Here is a 23,562-nt window from a genome sequence, read left to right on the forward strand (position 1 = left end):
GTTAATATAAGCACATCGCATCCTCACATGCTAATGAAAAACATTCTACTGACCTCTGGCAAAGAGTCTGAGAACCCTCAGCCTGAATCCTGTATTGGAAGAATATGACCTCATGGAAGGGTTATGAGATGGTTAATGTCTCTAAAGCAACAAGGAGAGATGATTCCCCTGTGCCAAGGGATACAGCAAGAGGAAGGAGAAACCACAGGTGGCCTCCAGTACACCTGTGGCCCTTGGGCACATGGCTCTCTGAGAGTCAGCTGTGGTCTGAGCTGTGTTCTGGGCAGGCTACTTTGTTGCCCTGCCAACCGATACTCACTCCTGGGCCTTCAACGCTTTAATGAGCATCTAACAAATTATAAAATTGAAAAGATTATCATCTTGGAAATCTGAAAAAAATCTATAATGAAATGAAGGACCCAAAGGCATTTAATTATTGAACACATAAAAGGAAGTATATTTTAAAAAAATTGGTCAAACTGTCCTGTTAGTTATCATTTTAAAGGAATTTACAGGGCTGTTATAGATTATCCTTTTGGAATAATTCAGTTTATAGCAAATGCCTAAACTGGTTTCTTCACTGCACAGTATTTTCTCTTAAAATGGGCGCTTTAAAACAATTACATACAGATTAAAAATCCTCATTTCTTTGCTTAATTAAAACGTTAATACTCTTAGACAACACAGATCTAAAATGGTGAAACCAGCAATTCCCCCTCCCACCTTACAACAAATTAAATTGAGACAAAATTACAAACACATTTCACTACATGATTATTATTAATAAAAATCAGTTTTTTTTTATAAAGTTGCCCGAAATGCAAGGGATGTGCATAGGTTTACAACTTAGTCATAATAGCATTTTATTCTTATTCCCCTGGGTGTGCCCCATGAATGGAATGTACTTTGCTGTAGATTACAGATTGTTTTGTCCAACACAGACACACCAACAGCATAAACGCTCGCGACTGTCCACATGCATTAAGAGTCAAGACCCAACTTCAAATCTCTAAAAGGTTTACAGGGTGCTTCAAAGAGACAGTATCACATTATCTGGATGTTACATAAAGGACTTAAAAAAAATACTATTCTAAGAAAAAAAAAGAGAGAGAAAAAAGGCCTTTAAAAATTTATGACTGTTTTGTAATCACTACACTAATTATTTCAAATAAATAAAGGAAAGAAAGATATTCCAATCCATAAAATCAGACTCTAAAAAGAATGTAGTGTTCCACCCCCAGTCAAGGTAACAGAATCAGTTTATTATTATTAAAATAGATTATAGAAAGCAGCATCTATTTTGTGCAGTTTTTAGGGGCCTTGGAAATAAAAAGCTATGATTTCCAAAAATATAACATTCCAAAGGATTGAATAATACATACATTTAAAGATACATTTTATTAAAGTTTAGGAGAACTGATTAAAAAAGATACTGTCTCTTTAAATTAGTGTGTAATTGTTTTTCTCCTCCTATCTATTCGGACATGACAATAATTATAAATGTAGGTCACACTACAACTAGGTAGTCTCTAGGGACCACGACCTGTTGACACAAGGCCAATAACAAAGAGGCTTTTCCAAGTATGAGCTGTTCCCAGTTATGCTCAGATATCTGGGGAGGGACCTAATAGACCCAGGAGACAGGGACCCACTGTGGGGCTGTGCACACGAGCTCAACGGCTTCCTCCAGATGTCTGATTGTCTCATCAATTTCATTGTTGATAATTGTGAGATCGAAGTAGTGTGCATATGTTCTCTGTAAGATATCAGATTCTTTCTGCAGACGCTGAAGAGATTCATCCTAAATGGGTGATGAGATGGAGGTAGGGGTGGGCATGGGAGAAGGAAAAAGCAAACAGAAGAGAGAAGTCAGTTGGATTCATTTTCTTTTTGCATTTCTACTCGTCCTTGTGTCAGAAAACAGTCAAGGCCAGACTCTGATGCACAAGGCCAAGTCTGCTCCATGACAGAGGAGACAGTGACTGCCATGCAACAGGAGGCTCCACAACAAACCAGGTGAAGTAGAGAAAACAAACACTCTTCAGCAAATATATCACTCCCACTCTGGCCTCACGGTGCCTGTCCCCAGAGTCAGTTGGGGTAAGGCCACTTGAGGCATGGGTCAGCAGTGACTACTGTGGCCCCAGCTGTCCTTTCCTCATTACTCTAATCTAGGCCCACAGGAAGCCTTATCCCTAGCCTCAAGCCACTTTTCCATTTGGCTGGAGGGCTGTGGTGGCAAGGCCAGAGCTCCTCATCACCCCTCCCCTTGGTCACCCGAGCCAGGTCTCAGGACCCAGCTGCATTTGCACCAATAAGCCCCTGCCTTTGGACAACAAATTAAGTTGCATTTTTTTCCCTTTTCTACTTAAAGGTTCATCATGTTCCAGGAATTCAATTACATATAATGGCCCTCACTCCATAGCAGCTGATGCCAGAGGCAAAAGCTTTTTGAATGTTACAAATAATGGATGGAATCAGGCCATTTCCCAAATAAACAGTAATTGGCATCTGATGAATCCCCCCAAATTGGCCTGCACTGGAAATGGCTACACAAATGTTACTGTTCATAGTTCCTCACATCTCTTATGAAAATACATCTAAAGGAAAATAAACTTCTGAACTCTAAGAAGGTTTATTGAAGTAAAGAATATTCCCTAAACTATAGCTTGTTACAGATTCTAAGAACTCTCAGTGGGGTAAGCCAATAGTAAGAAGGAACTCAGGGTCCCACAAGCACAGCTTACACTTCAGGATGGCACTTCTTTCAAGACTATGATCTCTTAAGGGCGACCAGAAGGAAGTCTGCTCTGCATCCTCATGGATTAAATTTGTTATGCTGAACTCCCAAAGAGAAGGTTCAAATTTGAAACTAGGAAACTTTGCGAGTTAAATTAATCCCTTGCCCCATCAACTCACCTGTCATACACTAGGTGAGCTATTGGGCTGAGTCTTAAATATATATAAATACAATTAAATACCTGTTTATTTGATTTGTTGCTCTCTAACAGGGAGTAAATGTACCTGGTGAGCCCTGTCATTGCCATGTCCCAGCGCTGGTAAGTGCTTACTTAGTAAATGTTGTTGAAAGAACAAGCACTTGGCTGACTGGTACTGGTCATTATAGGATTTTATGAGTCATCTATAATCAAGAGACGAGCAATTCTACTAGGAAATGGGGGCCCAGTGTGACATAGACACATCTGCCAGGAAAAGATGCAATGTCTTCAGGACCCAGGAGCTGTGGGACTGGGATCCCTTTTCTTTTCCATGGCTTCTCTGTTATTTGTAAGGGACTCTTCCTGACAAGGAAGCTGGGAGGCCCAGGCAAGCCTCTTCTCTGTGGGTATAGCTTTTGGGAAAGCTGATCAGAAGATACTTGCTAAATTCTTTCCTGGTCCTGCAGCAGGGATGGGCAGTTGGGAACTCAGTCTTTTCTATCAGGATACTATAAACCAAAAATGTCCAACCAGTTTTGTCACCTTCTACAGGAATTTCAAAGCAGGACACCAGCATGTGTGCTTTGAATTTTAGTGTTAACTACCATAGTGTAGATAAGACCTCACCTAATAAGCACCTTCTAAGGTCATTATCAACACACATTCTGCTTGCACTTAAAAAGCATAGTATTTTCACTGTGGCTTTACTTTACAATCAACATAATGCAAAAAAAAAATGCTATTCACACAAAGACAGGAGTGCATTCTACCATGTGAGAAGGAACAATTCCTAAATCTCCTGGGTTTCAAAAACCACTATCTGGAAATATTCAATAAAATTTATGGCTGAAAGCATCAAATTTTTAATGTAGGTCTCTTTGCAGAAAGATAACTCTTCCTCATAAGGATTTTATAAGATGAAGTTATATTTGTCCATTTCTTCCTTGATTACAGCTTGTCTGTGTGCTTGACTCACGCGTGAACAGGGTTTAATTCAGTGAAAACAAAATGCCTTTATTCTACAGCGAAAGCAAGGATTTGTGGGAACAAAATGTCTACAGTCTAAATCTATTAAAAGAAACAAGGCTATATTTCATTGCTTCCTAGCTGGTACTTACAGGTAATTTTCTGCACCATTTTGGCAGCTATGGAAAATTAGTAAAAGGGCAGGAAAACAGGCAAAACAAAAACAAAGCAAAGATGATAATTCAAGAAAAATACATGGCAACCAAAGGGTAAAAACTAACCACTGTGTGGAGTTTCAAATATGGTTATATATTAAATAAGTTGGGAAAAGTAGAATTTTAATAAGGAATATACCTTTTGCAAATGAAATGACAAAAAATAATGACTGAAAATATGAGTAACATAGGTAACTATAAATATTTACTCTTTCTTAAAGGTATACAAAGTGAAAATGTCCAGACTTTAATTTAAGTGCATTTAAGCTTGGGTGAGTTTAGACTTATGTTTTCTGAACAAAGCCAAGATTCCTCTGATGGTTACTAGAACTTGTGAAAGTAACTGTCTTCACAGGGTAACTTAGAATAGGAAGCTCCTCTTCACTAAGGGGCCTACAGCAGACAGGCACTGCTATACTTATCCGACACATGATAATTATGTTCCCTATCTCCTCAGTAATAGAAAACCTCCTAAATCAGCTTGGTACCATGGTACAGCCAACTCTCACAGGCACCATCTCTGTGATAGCTGATGACTTGATTTGGCTTGACAGTGGACAGAGCTCATTTCTAGATTTGGTAGTTTCTTGGGATCTAGAATGAAATTCTCCATGGGTTCCAGTCCAGAGACTGCCTGGGGGAACCTGCACAGCAAGGCCAAGGTCATGGATTCCTTATAGCTCTGTTCAGGCAAGGCAGTTGTTTGGCCCCGAGCTGCCCCTGTGGGTTGCTGCTGCTTCTGCACAATCCCTACCAGAAGAGAGACTAGGCTGGCAGCCCTGAAGGGTGTGAGATGCCTGGGACGTTAAGAGGTTTGTTCCCAGACTTTAGAAGTAGGTTTATTGATAAGGGCATAGGCATGAGCCATTCAATTCCATACCTCATTTCACCAGAGCAGCCTTTTGCTGCAAATGTAGAATGATTTGTTTCGGACTGTGCTGGGCACTAGAGCTTGAATTTGTCTAATGATTCTCATCTTCAAAGAACCACAGTTTATGTTGCTTAATTCCTAATACTGAAAGAGGACCTCAAGCTCTGGAAGTCTTACTGCTCAGCACCAACAACAAAGCAGAGCTTTACTGAGTTGTCTTAATGGCATGGGGCTTTGGTTTTGAATGCACAACACATGTGGATCCTTGCAAGGGGGTGTGCTTATTTGCGGAAAAACAGATTGATTCTTACCTCATTTAAACCTGGAGTAATAGTTGGTGCAGCAATAAAAACAACAAAGGGAGCAAACTCTGCAGTTCTCAGGACCTTCAGTGCCTATGTTAAAAAAAAAAAAAAGAGAAAGAGAGAGCCTTAAAAGAAGAAATAAATCATGTAAATTTCAAATGAGCCTATAAGAAATTTATACAACTGAAAATTTCAAGCCCGTGGTTCAAATTTTAGGCAAGGTATTATTAAATTTATTAACCTTATATATAATTCCTACCATGTATTACTCCTTTTCTTCTAAAGGATGGACAATAGCCATCAGAAAGTAAAAGTTGACAAACAGGACTTTTTTCTTACAAATCTCATGAATTAATCTGATTTAGTTTTCTTAATAAGTTAACACTGATTTTGTGGATTAATATTCATTCAAACTTCGTTATTAGCTGTAGCCTGACTTTCAGATTTTAGGGTAGACATGGACCTGTAGGCTGGCTTCACTACTGATCTGGAGCCCACTCCATCACATTTCAGATTTCAAATTGCTAACCAAGGAGACAACATCCTGGCCACTGTTAACTATGAGGGCCATGGTCACTTATGTAAGGCCATCTGAATTGCCCTGATGAAAGGTCCCATGGAACTCATGGGGAAGGTGGACTTTGCCCTGGGCTGGAGTCAGGGGCCTTCGGTTTTTTGTCTTGGCCCTAACACTAAAGAGGCTGAGCAGCTGTGGCCACTGCATGGACAAATATGAGAATGGTAAGTTCAAGGGAGAAGAATCTGAGGCCCCTTTCAGTTCCCTTCCAAGGCATTCCAAATGTACTGCAAAGCCGTGCTCCAATACTGCAGGAGTTGATTCTGCTAAGGAATTACTGCTCTGCTCTTCCCATGGGGGAACACGACCCTCAGGGAGATTACGAACTCCCTCACAAGGGACAATACGCAACACAAACAGCTAATCAATTCCTAAGTGACTGACATGGAATTAATGCCTGTGCACAGGAGTGATATCTTGCTGCCCTTTACACAGAATTTAACACATCTATTTTGCTGCCCACTATTTTGTTTTCTAAATGGTCTTTAAATTTGTTGGCTTTGCCTGACTCCTATTGCTCCATTTTTCCCCTAATTTATTGTAATTGCAATTAGACTGGTTGCACTGTCTCCAGTTTTGCTGCTTTCCAAACCATACTAGAATGATCTTTCTGAAATGTCAATCCCATGGTCCCCCTGCTCAAAATCCTTCAATAGCTTCCACTTGGCTTCAGGATAAAATGTCTACTCCTCCGTATGAATGGCAGGTCCCTTCCTCACAAGTGAGCCCATGTTCAACCTCTTCAGCTTCTCTCTGTTCTTTCTCCTCCATGGACTGGCCTTACTAAGAACTACTTACAGTTCCAGAAAGTGCCAGACTCTCTCTAGCTTCCTGGTGTTTTTACTTAACTGTTCCCTCTTTTGGGACTTCCTATCATTTCCCCTTCCATTCTCTTCCTCTTGCTTGGCTGAGTAATCCTTCAGAACTCAGTACTGATGTTCTTTTCTCTGGAAAGTTCCTTGTGAGCTCTGATCTCCTCTCATGTACTCCTGAAGTACCCATTACACTGGAAATCCAAATCCCTGGGGACTAGTGGGTAGGCTCCTTAGCAGCAGGGACAACGTTTTGTTCAGTTTCTCCCTCATGCCCAGTATGACATCTGTCATAAACTGCCTTTATGAGAAAATTAAATGTAAAAACAGTAAATACAATTCTTTGGGGGCAGATTCACCTAGAGAGCAGTTTGTTTTCTTGGCTGAAGGGACTCTCTTAGTCTCTTTGCACATGTAGGCATGAAAGACAAATTTGATATTAAAGTTTCTTTTTTTTTTAGTGCAAAGCTTGCTCTCATTAGGATTCTATTTCTGAATTTTGGTCACACAGTATCTTCTTGTGGGTTAAGGGTGCCTGGCGCATTGTATCTGTCTATCAAAGTTCTTTAATTGTTAAAGTCACAGACTCAGATTCTTCTCATAGGAAAGCTCTCCAAGCTCGCAAATGTTAATTTTTGAAAGACATAACTAGCAGCTTCTTTGCCAATCCTTTTGTGACTGAAGACTTCAGCAAGGAATAAACATCATGAAAAAGTCCATATATAGTTCAATTGAGCTAAAGGGATCTTCATTTAGAAATGCCCCTTTTGTCGAATATTATCATGGACTATTTTCCCTTCCTTCCTGTCTTCATAATCAGTTGAATATAGCATCAGATGAGACAGAAGGTTTTCTCATAGCCCTACCTGCTGTCACGCACACATACCCACCCATAACCAGCTTCTGGGCAACTGAGATGGGAAAAAATACCATTTATTTCTCTCACTGAAGCTACTCTGGGTGCCAGATTAAAGTCCTCACAACCTAGATGTGGACTTGAATCAAGATGAAGTAGTGGATGAAGTACAGGATGATACCCTGGGCATGAAATATTTTTTTCTCACTCAGTGACCCAGCCCTGCTAGCTACTCAAATCTTTGAATGTTTTCAATTCTAGCCTGCTATCTTATTACAGCAGCAGAAAACAAACTCCTTGGAAGACATTACTTTAGCTCCATGCAGATTATCTATCCCTAAGTCTATATCCATGAACACATGTTGTTCTACATGTACTACATAAAACCGTCAATAAAGGCCAAGTTCATCTCATTGGCCAAATGCTTCTTCTGTCTAAGAATCAGGTCATATTCCTTGATTCCCTTTTTTGCCCTGGTGGCCAGGAAGTTCAGAGCCAAATTTAATGTTTATCATAGTAACTATAGTGGCCCATGTGGTTAGCAGTTTTGCTTCCTCCTCCTTTTCATGGCTGTGGTTTTCTACCTTATTATATTCTCAAAAATTCTAAGAGGCCTCCACTGCTGACTGAGATTTACTTATCCAGCAGGCCTCATATCTTTAGCAGAGTCACCACCCATTTCTACGATACACAGTTCTTAAAGGTCTCTGTCCCCATACTTTGCTCAACTTATGGGTCTCAAGTGGGTACCATTTTGGGTGTAGTCTCAGCCTGGTTGAGGTTCAGCATTACTTTAGGGAAAGGATATGGACCTGTTCACAAGGATTTCCCTTTCTCAGGCAATTAATAGGTGACTTACAGATGAACTCTAAAACCTCTTCCTGATTCAAGATAAGACACAAATTTCTTAATATTAAAAGGCAAATTTCTTTCTCTCTGAATCCCAGAGAAGTGTAGAAATAGAGAGGAGAGAAAGGGTGGGTAAGCGACAGAGAGTATACTCCAGAAAGATCACTGAAAATGCTGGATTCAAATAGTGAAAGTAACATTAATTTTAAGTTAATTCTTTAAGCTCTCTTTTGCAGGGATAAAATTGATTTTATGGCTCAGTGGTGGCGAATAATTAATCTCAGGTTACCATCTTCAAGTCTGACCCAAATATCTAAGATGCAGCTATCTATAAAACTAACCTGGTGTGTAAACTTAAAAAGAATATAGGGGCAAGGTATCTGAGTCATTTTGTGGATTTAGGAAGAACACAGTGACCTCAAAACCAATCTTAAGAGAGCCAACCAATTTAACAAAATAGCTTCTGATTCAGAAGCTGGCTCTTATTTATTTATTTTTTTGCTCTTTTTTTTTTTTTTTTTTGAGAGAGGATCTTGTTCTTGCTTAAGCTGGTCTCGAACTCCTGAGCTTAGCAATCTTTTGCCTTGGCTTCCCACAGTGCTAAAATTCCCCTGCGCCTAGCTTTGTTGTTGGTATTGTTTCTCTTCTTTTTTCTTTTCTTTCCTTTTTTTTGAGTCAGAATCTTACTCTGTTGCCCAGGCTAGAGTCCTGTGGTGTTAGCCTAGTTCATAGCAACCTCAAACTCCTGGGTTTAAGTAACTCTCTGGCCTCAGCCTCCCGAGTAGCTGGGAATATAGGTATCTGGATGTTAACTTTTTCTATTTTTAGTAGAGATAGGGTCTCACTCTTGCTTAGGCTGGTTTTGAACTCCTAAGCTCAAGAGATCTTCCTGCCTTGGACTTCCAGAATGCTAGGATGATGGGCGTGAGCTGCTATGTCCGGCCTGGCTCTTGTTTTAAAGTATACATTCCTCACAAGACTGTAAGCTACCTCTTGGTGATGACCTTTATCTCTATGGGCAAAAGCAAAAGCATAAGTATTCTGCTCCTATTAACTTTTTAAGACTATACATGGATACATTAGAATAAAGTTAACATCTAACACTATCACATTAAACTCTTGATTACACACTGGAGCTATTATAGTTTCAGCTTTAGGGACATGCATTATCTTCTGAGCCATATCCTTATTTCCATGAGAAATAAATTCTACAGTTTTTCTCAGGTTTGACTGCCTTATGAAGTTCTGTAAACATTAAAAAAAACATAGGATTTAAATTGTACAACTACATGTAAGGTGGACCACCTTGCAGATTCTCAGGGGTACCTCTTCTAGGATGGTACAGCAAAAGGAGGTTGGGATTTATTGTAAAAAAACAAAATAAAACAACCAACACAGTTCAAATCAAACCTCTCTTTCAATTGGCTATAAAACCTTGGTCAAGTCACAGTTATATTAAGTCTTGGTATCTTTACCATAAAAGTAGATGCTGATATCTATCTCATAGGGTTATAGGGATTAAGTAAGGAATAATACTTGGCAAAATATAAAGCACTGTGAGAACATAATCTATTATTGTTTTATAGGAAACCAGGTTTTAAATTTTTTCCTACTTTAATGTCTTTCCTATGGTCTTCTAGTTCTAAAGTTAGACCCCCAACATCTTATCATATAGTATTATTAGATATGTGCTCACCTTGGCCTAAACTGTCTACAATAAGATGGCACAGAGTATTAGACCAACACTAAAAGAGCTGAACACCAATGTTCGGTGTTTTTTCTATTGTCCACACATAGTGTGGTAGAAGTGAGAGGATTTTAAACAATGCCACAAGACACTTCTATTATGGACAGTTTCTGATGGACATCAAGGAAGGAATTTCATCCTCATCAGTTTGTCTTCTGAATTATATTCTTAGCTCCTGACCCAGTGCTTGGCATAGAATAAGTGCTTAATACAAGTTTGGTGGATCAAACTGTTCATGAGATACAATAGAGGGGTTAATCTAACAAGCTGAAATGGGAAAGGGACATGGAGAAAAACATCCTAAGGAAAGAGCCTCCCTAGAGCAATAAGTGTCTAAAAACAAGTCGTTCATGGTCCCAGGCATCCTGAAGACAGGATGAGGGCCCTATCAGATAGGCACAGAGTGGGCTGAGGGCAGAAAAGCCTGAGGGTAGAGCCCAATCTATGCAGACTGCGGGCATTTCCCAGACTGCTGTAGTACACAACAGTCAATGTGAGACCAGGACTGGCATGAAGCTGGCCTGGGCAGGAGGGCCTGGGACCAGAGTGGTCAATCAGACCAACAAGACGAACAGGACCCAGGTGATTCCTATCCTCAGGGCTCTGGCCCAGAAGGGGTCAGGTAGAGACCAGGACACTTATGGATGACCCTCTGGGGTAGGCGGACCCGAGGATCATAGTTCTGAGAGGTGAGGACCTAGAAAGCAGGGGAGAAGAGTGCAAGTGAGCTCATCCAGCAGTCAGAGGAGCAGGGGAGAGTGTGTCCAGCTGGGGCAAGGAGGTGCTCTGGGGCCAAGTGCAATGGGTAAAGTAACTGCTGTGGGTGTCCTGAGGAGCCTGAGGAAAGTGTCTCCCAGTCAGTAGTGCAGAGCAATGTATGGCTGTGCAAGGGCAAGGAGACAGGGAGAGCTGGACACTATGAGTGGAGTGGCAGTGGTGGCAGCAGCAGCAGCAGTGGTGGTGGTGGTGGCAGCAGCAGTGGCAGGTAGGGCAGAAAGCCCTCAAAAGTGGATTTAGGTAATGCAGAGGGAGTCCGAGGAGCCCTGCAGCCAGCATACTGCTAGAGACACATTACTACCAGCAGAAAACGATGTTCAGGTGAAGACCAGTGTGGAACCCAAGGAAAGGATGTTGAAGACCAGGACCAGGATTAAGACTTTGCCTCTAGCCACCCCTGGCCAGAAGATTTTTCCAATCCCTAGTAAGGAGGGATTAGTAGTTAAACAAAAATCAATCTGTGGTACACATTATATATTTAGTTCTATATAGGTCCAAGTTCATTGTTCAGTAAACTATAGTGTTCACCCTACTGGTGCTCTCCTTCCTAGCCCTGTAACCAGATATTTTTGTGATTTCCAAAGTTCCAAGTTCCAGAAACCCGTCAGATGTTGTAAAACAGAAATGGGTAAACCTACTGGCCACGTGTTAGGATTTGCAGCCCAGAAACTGAGCCATCAGGCCCCAGGTCACACGGTAGGTTCTGTCATCAATTGGAGATGGCTAGGGGACTAAGTCTCACATGATAGCCCCTAAACAATAACTAGTGAGCCTCCTGATGAAATACAGCCTGCTTGAAGGGAGTCAGTCTACCATCTCAGGAGGTGGTATACTGATTCTTCTCAGTGATAAGGGTGTTTTGGTACAGATTAGTCTTAGAAACAGCAGACCTAGGAGTCACATGGGCACCCACAAGCCTTTCCTATAACCTACCCCGATACCTCCAATTCCCAAATCCTTCCTACTATGCTTTATATCCCACTTCTACTTGGTTTGTACTCAGAGAAAAAAAACAGCTTGTCAGCATTTATGATGCAAAGCCTTCAACTTCCTCTTTTTCAAATTTAATAATTCTGATTGCTCCTTGCATAAGACTTAGCTACAAATCATTTAATTGTCTCCATGTCTGGCTCTCCTTTGTGTCCTCTCCCAGTTTTCCATATCTCTCCTAGTTTTAGCTCAGGGTCAGGCTCTGTCCTCAGGCAAAGAGATGGCAGAGACTGAGAGCCACCCCAGGTTTCCATTCCTGCTCCATGTGACATCTGCGCTCATTCCTGCTTACTATCACAAAGCTTAGTGCTGTGTTTTAGACCCAGGCACCAGGATCATTCTCGCTGGTGATTAACATAAGGTGCTGGTAGAGGCTCTGATGGTCCAGCGTGAGATGTACCAAGAGAAGAAAGGTGCCTGTGTGGTAACAAAGTGCCAGAGTCTCATAGATGATTGTAGCATTTCTGGCAGGCACAGACTCAATCAGGTACTTTTTTTGAGCTTTTGAGTATAATAAACCTCTTAAGAGAAAAATCTCTGCTTCTTAAGGCCACATGTGGCCCTCCAGATCCCCAACTGCAGCGCCTCAACCGAATCCAAACTTCACAGACAATAAATCCTTTTATTAAAAGGATTTGTTCCACAAAATTTGGATTCAGTCAAAAGGCTGTACTCAAGGATCTAGAAGGTCACAGGTTCCCCACCCCTGTGGGTAGCAGTGGGCAGATTAGTCAGTTTGCATTCTAAACTATTAACCATGATGTCTTGATTACTAACAGTTTCCTGTAGTTTATGAAATTGTTATGTGACCGATGACTTCCTGATTTTGATTTTAGAATCTGAGCTCAGCAGCATGCAGGCAGGATGTTTGGGATTCAAGGTGAGCAGGCATTACCTGAGGCTCCACGTCTAGTATTGCAATCAGCCCCTGCTCGTGGATCTTCCGGATGGTCTCCAGTTTTGTCCCATACATGGCATCCTCGTGGCTGCCATACTCCAAGTACTCATTATTAGAGATGTCTTGCATCATTTGGTCATGAGATACAAAGTAATAATTCTTTCCATTTTCTTCATCTTTCTTCGGAGGTCTGGTTGTATCTGCAAAGTTGCATACCACGAGAGGCTTAAAAGGCTGAGCTGATGAGCTTACACTCCCAAATAGAATTACTCAGACCCAATCTCAAGCTGTGGGCTCTTTATCATACATTACACATCCCCATTCCCACTTCCAGTAGCTTTGTAGAACTAAATTCTAGAAACCGTATTTATGTGTGTATATCAGACCACAGCACCCAGTGAGTTGTTTGATTTGGTGAATCTGTCAGTGTTTAGGTGAGATATATTTCATCCCTTCATGGGCCATGAGAGGAGAATGACCCAAGATTAACACAACTCACAGAATGCTTTAATGTAGTTGGGTCTTGAGCAGAAGAAAAAAAAGAAGGATAAAAGAAATGGAAAACTACATATGGTTATTTAAATTTAAATAAATTAAAATTAAGTAAAACACAAATTTCAGTTCCTCAGTCTTACCAGCCATATTTTGAGGGTTCAATAGCCACATGTGGTTAATGGCTACTGTACTGGATGGTGCAGATAGAGAATAATGTAATTATTGCAGAAAGTTCTACTGGATAGTGCTAGATTCTATAGCATCTTGCAAAAGGAAAATGTAGACTATAGTAAAAAGCACACCATATTGAAAACACAATGACCTTAGACAATGTGGCCAGAAAGACCTAAACCAGAAGGTGGTAATCTGGCTCGTGTAAGTACAAGAACTGTCTGTTCTTGTAAATAAAGTTTTACTGGAACACAGCCATGCGCATTTATTTATATATTGTCTATGGCTGCTTTCATACCACAACAGCAGAGCTGAGTAGCTGGGACAGACTATATGGTCTTTAAAGCCTCAAATGTTTATTTACTATTTCGTCTGTTATAGAAAAAGTTTGCCTATGCTCACCTAAATGAAAGTCTATACCAATAAATCCTAGTTCTGTGGCTACTAATAGGACCTGTGTAAACACACTTTATATAATGTTTTTCTAGATGAGCCAGGAATTTTGGTTTTAATTCATTCTTTTCCTCTCTTTCTTCCTTTCTTTTCCCATCCTTTCTTTTTCTTTCTTTCCTCCCACTCTCTTTCTCTTTCTTTTAATTTCTTTCCTTCTTCTTTCCTTCCTTCCTTCTTTGAACAAGAACAAATTTATGTTATTCACTGCAAACCAATGAAGAATTTCCCCCCTCTTGCTATACCCTTCAAATGGCCAGGTGCTCATTGACATTAACACAAGGAGATTTTAAATAAAAACCCTCTTTCCCAGTACATCAAAAGCTGAAGTAATGGCATCATATATTGATGCACTATCTTCAGTTGTCTCACTAGTTAAATATATGTTATATACACATCTGGGGTCAAATATTTTAGAGAGTAGACATGCTTGGTGTCAGCAAAGGTAAGCTTTAAAACCAAGCTAGTTAACTGGCCATTTAATAACACAGAAGTTCAATTCATAGGTGATCAAGAAGTTAAATGTTAGGCAAACTTGCTGTACTTATGGTCTAGACATATGGGGAATTAAAAAAACATTTTAAAGTATTTAACTAGAAAACCCTAGTAGCACCAAATGAAATGGTATTTGATAAATTATTTTCTTGTGTGAATCAGACAGGGTTCTGTAATGAGGGTGGTTTTATGAAGCCTCCTGGTTCTCTGAAGCATACAGATAATTGTAAGTGGTGTTGCTTCATGAAGGCATCACAAAATGGAGCCAACCTTTACATTTTCTCTTGTTGCTCTTAAAAGAAATCATTCTCCTTTACCTCTTTCCACCCTGAACAAAGCTCTGTCTGCTAGAAAGCTTTTGGGACTGAAATTTTAAACTTTAGAAAAATAATGATAATAATAAAATGACAGTGGTAATATGGCTACCACTTATCTCCCATCTGCTAAGTGCTTCACACACAGGACCTCAAATCCTCTTTACAACCCCAGATTACTTCATTTTACAGTTAAGGAAAGAAAGAGGACAAGAGGTTAAGAATAAGATATAGAAAATAAGGGGAATTAAAAATCTTACAGATTTGAAATTCTTTTTTTCCCCAGATTTGAAATTCTTTATTGTAAACAACTGATAGCACATTGATTAGGTTTTAAAAGTGATAAGAAGTCAATAATTTAGATACTGATTGAGGAAAACATTGTCATATCAGACTAAAGTATGCAACTATTTTTTTTAATTACTGGGGATTCATTGAGGGTACAAAGAACCAGGTTACACTGCTTGCAAAGTCCCTCTCTATGCAACTATTAAAACCTGTTTCCCTGAAGAATAATTCATCTAGGTAATGTTTATGACATACTATTAGAAAAATTAAGTTATAAACAGAATGAATTAGATTAATTTTATTAGAAAACACAAACATAACACACACAAACTATACATATATATATTTACACTAAAAGAAGCCTAGTAGGGTAGACAGTAAAATATTTATAACACTTATTATTGGGGAAGCAGAGTTGGAATTATGGCTAGCTCATTTTTTTCTTTGTTCTTTTTTAGATTTTATAGATTTCGTACAATAAACAGCTATCACTTATGTAATAAAAATATATATACTATAAAGTTAAAAAAGGGATAGGAAAAATAAAATGAAAGGAGATCGAAACATTGCTTACGTGGAATAGGGTATGCAAACCGGTCTGGGTGCTTCGTGATGAGGGTGTTTTTTATGTGTCTTCTCCCAACACCATGCGCACCTACGTCATTTTTTAAAAATGATGTTAAAATTGACAACTCTTAACAATCTTCACAAAATGTTTTGAAGGTGAGCAGAAGCAAGCCACTTATACAATCAAACTTACCTAATAAGACTAATGTTTTCCTTTTGAATGCTGGCAGTTTTACTACTTCTTCGTATGTAACAAGATCTAATTGATCAAACACTAAAATGCAAAGATTTAGAAGAAAGGTCAATTTATAGAATGAATATTTCACATAGGTAAATTATAATTTTACTGGCAAAACCATTAGAACCATGTCTTAAAATGTATGAATCCAACTTATATATATGGATTACTTATAATTTAAGTCTATAGCCTTTAGGGAGAAAATTTCACTTTGAAGCCCATGAAAATGCACTTTAGAACCAGGGGCATTCAAAGATATGTTGAACACATGCACAGAAGTCCAATTCTAAAAGATACTGCAAATCTTTTCATGTAGCATCCAACAAATCATATGAATTTATTCAAAACCACATGCTGTTCAAATTTTTCCAATTCTAAGTAATCAGCAATACTAAAAAGAAAAAAATCTACAGACAGTGACCAACATGAATACAGCATGAATGCAACTAAAGTTAACCAAGAGAGGGGCCAGCTAGATCATTTGCAGAGATGGGTGAGAAAAGCATGAACAGTTGGTCTTTAACTTCATGTTTCTTTCTTGATGAAGGTAACATGCTAGATTTTTTTCAAACTGAAGTTCTGTAACTATTTCACAAGCTTTTAAATGAGCATCTGACAAGTTTTATTGCAATCCAGATATCCATTCAGTGGAAAGTATTGGGTATGTCAGTAGAGTAACATGCTTCTCTGGGCCTGAAACCTTGTTGGTCATTACTTAGGCAACCTGTGTGTGATGGATAAGGATGAAAAGGATGGAAAGAATCATGAAGCAGAGTCTGAGCATGGAAACCTTTGCAAGGAGAGAGTTCTCTAATCATTACAGACTGAGAAGAAATACTTCAGCAAGTATTTTTTTGAAAACTGTCTCTTAATACTGTTACAAAAATAATTTCAAGTAATGTATGAAATTTCCTGAGTGGATAACCATTTCTATTGAAGTTCAACATGGTCCAACTCTCACACACATTTGAAAATTCTCACAAAAGGCTAAAATACGTCTATAATTTTTGGGGGGTGGTATGGTCATACCAAAATGCTGTTAGTTACATACTGAAGTTTCCTTTTTTTTTTTCAAAGAATATTAAATAAGCCCTAGATTTTACAGGGGTTGAAATAAATTCAATAAAATTGATTCCATAGTGTAATAAAGGAATCTGGGCTATTTTAGTCAATCATTAAGAGAAACTTCTACTTCCTAAAACAATATGGCCAAATGATTATGAGTATCAGCTCAGATCTTAACATTTGTGATCTTCCCAGTAACAAAGAACTTTAAAGTGCAAAGTAAAATACTCTAGAAAGCCATAGATTAGAAACAAACAAAAAGCATCATTCTCAAAATATATAAAAAAGAAATGCAATGGATTAAAATAAGGGTTAGTGCATATTAATGGGTATGTGTGCATTTTTCTTTTGATAACTTGATTCTATAAGGTTCACTAAAAGTCTTTAAAGCACACCCTCTAGCAATAGCTAAAAATATTTTTGTGTTCAGAATGGCAGATTCACAAAATTAAAATGAACATAAGGCTCTCTGTGGTAGAACTATCTAGTTATACTACAGCAGTAATGGAGTGATGAGGGTTGCAAAAATAAAAGCAGGAGTGCTGATGGCATTGCTTACTATGCCTATTACCCTCTGAGTGATATTTCCATCAAGAAAAAGTATGCTTATGAAAGAAATGTATTGTCAAGCTGATATGTTTTATTATGTAAAAATAATCAAGCATCTCACGAAAGAGCAAGATGATGACACAAACTTTCCAAATAGAATACATATCCCTCTCCCTCTACAGCAGCGGTTCTCAACCTGTGGTTCACAACCCATAGGAGCTGTATTAAAGGGCTGTGGCATTAGGAAGGTTGAGAACCACTGCTCTACAGAATCCTAACTCTGATCTTATCAAATTAAGACTTGTCATTTTTTTTAAACACAAAATAATGCATTAGAGATTGACAACATCACAAACAATGAACAAATATGTTAGACATCAATATCTTAGCCATAAATGAGTAGCATGAAGAGGTTACTTTGGTCTAAATGAAATTACCAGATGGTCACAGGGTTGAGAAACAATAAAGATGGGTATTTTAAAACAAGAGATACAGGAATATTAGGAGAGCACTTCAAGACTGAACTTTTAAAGGTTTTAAGTTGCTTGCTGAAAGAAAAAGAAGCACTTAATAAAAGGAAACCATGAAAAACACAGAGGCATAGTCATTCAACAGGTTACTTACATGCACAGAGGCCATTGGGAGTGAGACAGCATGAAAAATGTACAGGGGTCATTGAAATATGGCTTTTCATATATTAGTAAAATAAAAGTATAATATGCACAAAATAAACTTTATCATGCAATATTCTAAACACAAGGCAAATAAATCACATTAAGAAACAAACTAATTTTAATACAAATTTAACAATATCCTTATGTAAAAGCCAGTGGGTTTTAGATATTAGCATATGCATAGAAATTTTGTCTGGGAATAGTTAGAAACCCTCTTGAGAGAGTGTAGATGTGGAAGCCTTTTGCTTTTCACTTTGCACCTTCATGTATTGTCTGTAATCTCTAATTTTGTGTACCTATGACTATTATTATTATATATACACACACATATATTTTACTATTATTATCTTATTTTAAAATTCCAACAGGGCAGAGAGGTTGTGGGCTACTTTTTGTTTTCTTTGTTTTTTTGAGACAGAGTCTCCCTCTGTTGCCCTGGGTTGAGTGCTGTGGGATCATAGCTTACAGCAATCGCAGTCTCCTGAACTCAAGCAATCTACCCACCTTGGCCTCCCAGAGTGCTAGGATTATAGGCATGAACCACCACTGGTAGCCTACTTTTTGTTTTCTTTAGAGTTGTTTGTATTGAAGAAAAAAAACCCAACTTTTAAAAGTCAAAAGTACCAATTTGGGATATTAAGCATAATTTGAATACACCTATGAATGGTATTCTAGAGAGCCTCTATGTTCATATGTATGTATGTAAATGTGGTCTTTCAAGACTCTGACATTTAAAAGAATAAATTCTGGCTTGGCGCCTGCGGCTCAAGTGGCTAAGGTGCCAGCCATATACACCTAAGGTGTTGGGTTCGAATCCAGCCTGGGCCCGCCAAACAACAATTGACAGCTACAACTAAAAAAAAAAAATAGCCAGGCGTTGTAGCAGGCGCCTGTGGTCCCAGCTACTTGGGAGGCTGAGGCAGGAGACTCGCTTGAGCCCAGGAGTTGGAGGTTGCTGTGAGCTGTGATGCCACAGCACTCTACCCAGGGGGACAGCTTGAGGCTCTGTCTCAAAAAAAAAAAATAATAATAATAAAAAAAGAATAAATTCTGAAGATTTTTTAATTTTTATTTATTTATTTTGAGACAGGGTCTTATTATGTCACCCTCGGTAGAGTGTTGTGGCGTCACAGCTCACAGCAACCTCAAACTCTTGGGTTTAAGTGATTCTCTTATCTCAGCCTCCCAAGTAGCTGGGACTATAGGCGCTGGCCACAATGCCCAACTATTTTTTTGTTGTCATTGACATTGCTATTTAGCAGGCTCTGGCCTGGTTTGAACCCATCAGCCTGGGTGTATGTGGTTGGCACCCTAACCACATACACCTAGCTATGGGTGCCACCCAATTTTCTAATTTTTAAAAACATTCACATTAGTAACTTGGTCTAGAACAGATTTCTGGAAGTCCTGTGACTGAGGAATCTAAATGCCTGTCGAGTACAGTTCTTTTAGTAGCATAACAATGCTTTTTGCACCAAATGTATGTGGCTAAAAGTCTTTTATCTTGTAGAAAATGTATTTTCTGTAAAAAAAAAAATATATCCTAGTCAAATATATTCCCAAGGATTCAGAAATACTGTCTGGCATAATTTGCTCATATTACCTCAATTTCCTGGTAAGCTACTCAACACTGCAGACACTTCTTTTAAGTATTTAGGTTATTACTTTCCAGTTGAATCTTTCCCATAAAAAGTCATTAACATTGAATCCTTGACTCAGTTGGAAACACAACAAATATCTTTGAATACTATAAAAATCTCCCATTAAAAAGTGCATTGTATACTGGTAGCATTGGGCCAAGGAGTGCACATGAAAAGCCTGCAGTGGACAGGTAGTTAATGAGGTTGAATGAAGTGGGCCAGATGCAAAAACAGAGTGGTGGGGATGGTGGGTACTAGAGAATGAATGTCCATTCAAAGGAGACATTAATATAATAGCCCAGAGTTGCTAAGAGAGAACATGGAACTGGTATTGCTGCTATCCCTGTCCTTCTAAGGGAAGTCTGAAACTCAAATTTTTATGTTAAATAGTCTGACTTTCAAATGAGATAACTTATTAGAATTACTGTAAACACTGTGTGTTTATGTGTATAAACAAAATTTATTTATGGGTCAAATTCAGCTAATAGGTTGCGACTTTATGATGTGAGATGTAGGCAACACAGTTTGAACAGAATTCTACTTTAACTAGTTACATAGAATTTCCTAGTGACAGAAATAGAAATAACTAATCTAGTATTGTCCTTTCCATGAGCTCCAGACAGTGACAAAGTTTTCACCCTTCATCTGTACCACAAGTATAAATAACTTCAGAATTTGATAATAAAGTTTGGATTTTGCCGTGAATATATGATAAATTCTCAAAGATTTGAGGCAGGAAACAAAACATTTAGCCCTTATTTTAACCTACTGAGTACTATGAAAAGAACAAAGATTATACTGTATTTTACAACCAACTTCTGAAAAACTTAGATGAAAAATCAGAGATATAGTTTGATCTGTGGCCCATGAGCCCATTTAGCTAGTTTTTGGTAATAAAGACTATGATACTTCCAAGTTTTCAAAGCTTCTCCTTCGCCAATGGAGGTCAGTAGGTCAGTAGCATTCTACTATTTTAGAGCAATTCTTTACATGGGCAATTCTACAAATTAGAGTATACTTTCATCATAGCTAAAAGCAGAACAACTGATTAAAATACCTGACTTTGCCCCCAGACAATCAAGCAAATGATTCTTCTAGACTTTCTAATGAACAAAGTGGAAGAGTTGGTTGATGAAGAGGAAGAAAGCTGAAGAGATTGTGATAGAAAGGAATGCTAGGCTTTTGTGAGGAAGCATATTCCAAAGTCTAGGAAAAAAGCTAGGCATCTTCTCTGGAATAGAGAAACTAAGAGGAGAGCTCATGAGTGATTATTCTGCAGGTGAGAGAACCCTAATGATGACATTCTGACTTGACAAACACAAATAAGCTTAAACAGTAAGTTCTACAAAGACACTTAAGGGGACCTTCTAACGAGCCCAGACTTTCTTTCACAGGAGGGCTTCATATACAGTGACAAATACTGACATACAGAACAATCCTTTAAGTGTGTCAAGGAAGGCTATGATGCCCAGAAGATCATTGATTAGGAAAATATCGATGATAACAAAAAAGTGGTGGCAGTAGGTCCCCCTACCTTCACCTTCCCTCGTTTCAAGTTCATAAGAACTTAGATAGGTGAGTGGTTTGGGATAGGAGGTGCAATGTCAAATGACAGAGGAAAAAGCAATTCTATTCTACCCCTAGTAGGCTCCTGCTTGCTATATCGAAGACACTACCTTTCAACCTTGCAGGCAATGTTTATCAGGGAGCTAAAATCTGACATAAGGGATAATACAAGAATCTTTGGCTTCATTAATGAGGGCATGAGGCAAGAGCTCACCTAATGTGCACATTGTGATGATGTATACTACGCCCTCTGGGTGAGGGGCTCTTCTACAAATAGAACTTTACCCTGGAAGTGAGAACAATGTAACCTAAAAATTGTACCCTCATATTAATTTGAATATATAAAAAATACTCAACAAAACAAAACAAAACAAATGATACCCATTTGTCAGGCCCAATAATGAAAGAACCGTATATCCACTGAACTTTAGAACTAGAGAAGATCTCCTTGATTGGTTAACCTTCTTGTTTGGAGGCCCATAGGAGGTAAGTGATTTGCCCAAATATCTCAGTTGTGCTAATTCCTGGTTCTATCTCAGGCTGCCGATTAAGCTCACAAGTGCATTTGCAAGACCACTACGCATCAACTAATAGGAATCAGAGAATGAGAACAACAGAAGATCAGTGATGCTCTAGTGGCCAAAGAACTAGAAAAGTGAAACTGTGGAAAAAGTGAACCGTGGAAAACACTGGCTGCCAGATGGATGTAGATTCTCTGGTACAATTCTTAAATGAATGACTTAATTGATTCTTTGTCAGTATTTAGAAAATTCTAGTTTTTCAATGAATTTGCTTATTTTTCCTCAGATCTGAATTATAGAATATTGCCAAACTGAATACTCATGTCTACACACCCTCCATCAGTAAAGTATAAAACTAATGATAAACTGAAAGTCTTAATCAGCCATTTCTTTGCTCTTCTAGGTTTAAATTAATTTTAGTGCCATCTATATATATCATTTAACATTGTTATAAAAATTACAAGGTGTTATACATAAATTTCTTATATTTTTATAATGTCATCCCACCTCCTTGTGAGCCTATTAGATTGTGTTAGATTGTTAGAAGCTGATAGAAATAAAGGCAACAAAGGAGACTTGACAATACTGATGACATTTTGTGTTAAGCAATATTGTGCTGATACAGCAGTGCCTTTCTTTTTAATTAATTTCTATTTTTATTTTATAGAGATAGGGTCTCACTATGTTGCCTAGGCTGGCCTTTACCTCCTGAGCTTAAACAATCCTCTTACCTCAGCTTCCTTAGTAGCTGGGACTATATATAGGTACATGCCACCACACTTGACTCTGCAGTGCACTTCTTCAAATAGTACTCCTTGACTGCTTACTTAATAGTTACTACATATGCTTATCAGTCTGCTTTAAATAGTTCTTCCATTTATAAAACCAAAAAAGCCATATAATGAGACTAGTACGCTAGTGCGCTATAGTACTATGTAGATTCAGAAATGATACATTTTATTGGAAATAAAAATGTAGTATGATGTAATGTGAAGAAAAAGACTCTTCATTTAACTGAACAATATAAACTTAACCCATGCGGCCGCTCACATTCATTTTGCATTATACAGCATTTCTTTTTTACTTTATTTTATTTTTTTGAGACAGAGTCTTACTATGTCACCCTCAATAGAGTGCTGTAACATCATAGCTCACAGCAACCTTAAATTCTTGGGCTTAAGTGATTCTCTTGTCTCAGCCTTCTAAATACCTAGGACTACAGGCACCGCCACAATGCCAGGCTATTTTTTTGTTGCAGTTGTCATTGTTGTTTAGCAGGTCCGGGCCGGGTTCAAATCTGCCAGCCTCAGTGTATGTGGCCAGTGCCCTAACCACTGAACTATGGGCACCAAGCCTCTTTTTTATTTTTATTTTTTAGACACACTGTGTCTCCCAGGCTAGAGTGCAGTGGCACAATCATAGCTCACTATAACCTTGAACTCTTGGGCTCAAAGGATTTTCCTGCCTTAGCCTCTTGAATAGCTGGGACTATAGGCATGTGCCACCATGCCAGATTAATTTTTAAATTTTGCATAGAGACCGGGTCTCACTATGTTGCCCAGACTGGTCTTGAACTCCTTGGCTCAAGAGATCCTCTCATTTTGGCCTCCCAAAGTGCTGGGATTATAGGTGTCAGTCACTGCTCCCAGCCCATATGGCATTTCAGGATGTTTACTTTGAATCTCTGATTGAGAAATAAGCAATTCAGCATTTATAAATAATTTTTC

The 23,562-nt window shown here is 38.6% G+C and overlaps 1 protein-coding gene across 4 annotated transcripts in view; it reads right to left on the minus strand.

Annotated features, from left to right (window-relative positions):
• Positions 1-433: 433 nt before the first annotated feature.
• Positions 434-23,562, minus strand: part of CASK (calcium/calmodulin dependent serine protein kinase) — a 406,622-nt gene continuing 383,493 nt past the window's right edge. For all 4 annotated transcript variants that reach the window (XM_023507605.1, XM_003800989.2, XM_023507604.1 and 1 more), the window contains 5 exons: positions 15,776-15,856; positions 15,590-15,670; positions 12,800-13,002; positions 5,303-5,386; positions 434-1,801 (listed from right to left, as the gene is read on the minus strand). In XM_023507605.1, the coding sequence (XP_023363373.1) occupies positions 1,625-1,801; positions 5,303-5,386; positions 12,800-13,002; positions 15,590-15,670; positions 15,776-15,856 (626 nt within the window). In that variant the 3' untranslated portion in view covers positions 434-1,624. The remainder of the gene's footprint in view (positions 1,802-5,302; positions 5,387-12,799; positions 13,003-15,589; positions 15,671-15,775; positions 15,857-23,562) is intronic.

Source organism: Otolemur garnettii, unplaced genomic scaffold (genome assembly GCF_000181295.1).
Source record: "Otolemur garnettii isolate 467f Iridium unplaced genomic scaffold, OtoGar3 scaffold00192, whole genome shotgun sequence".
Classification (NCBI taxonomy): Eukaryota; Metazoa; Chordata; class Mammalia; order Primates; family Galagidae; genus Otolemur; species Otolemur garnettii.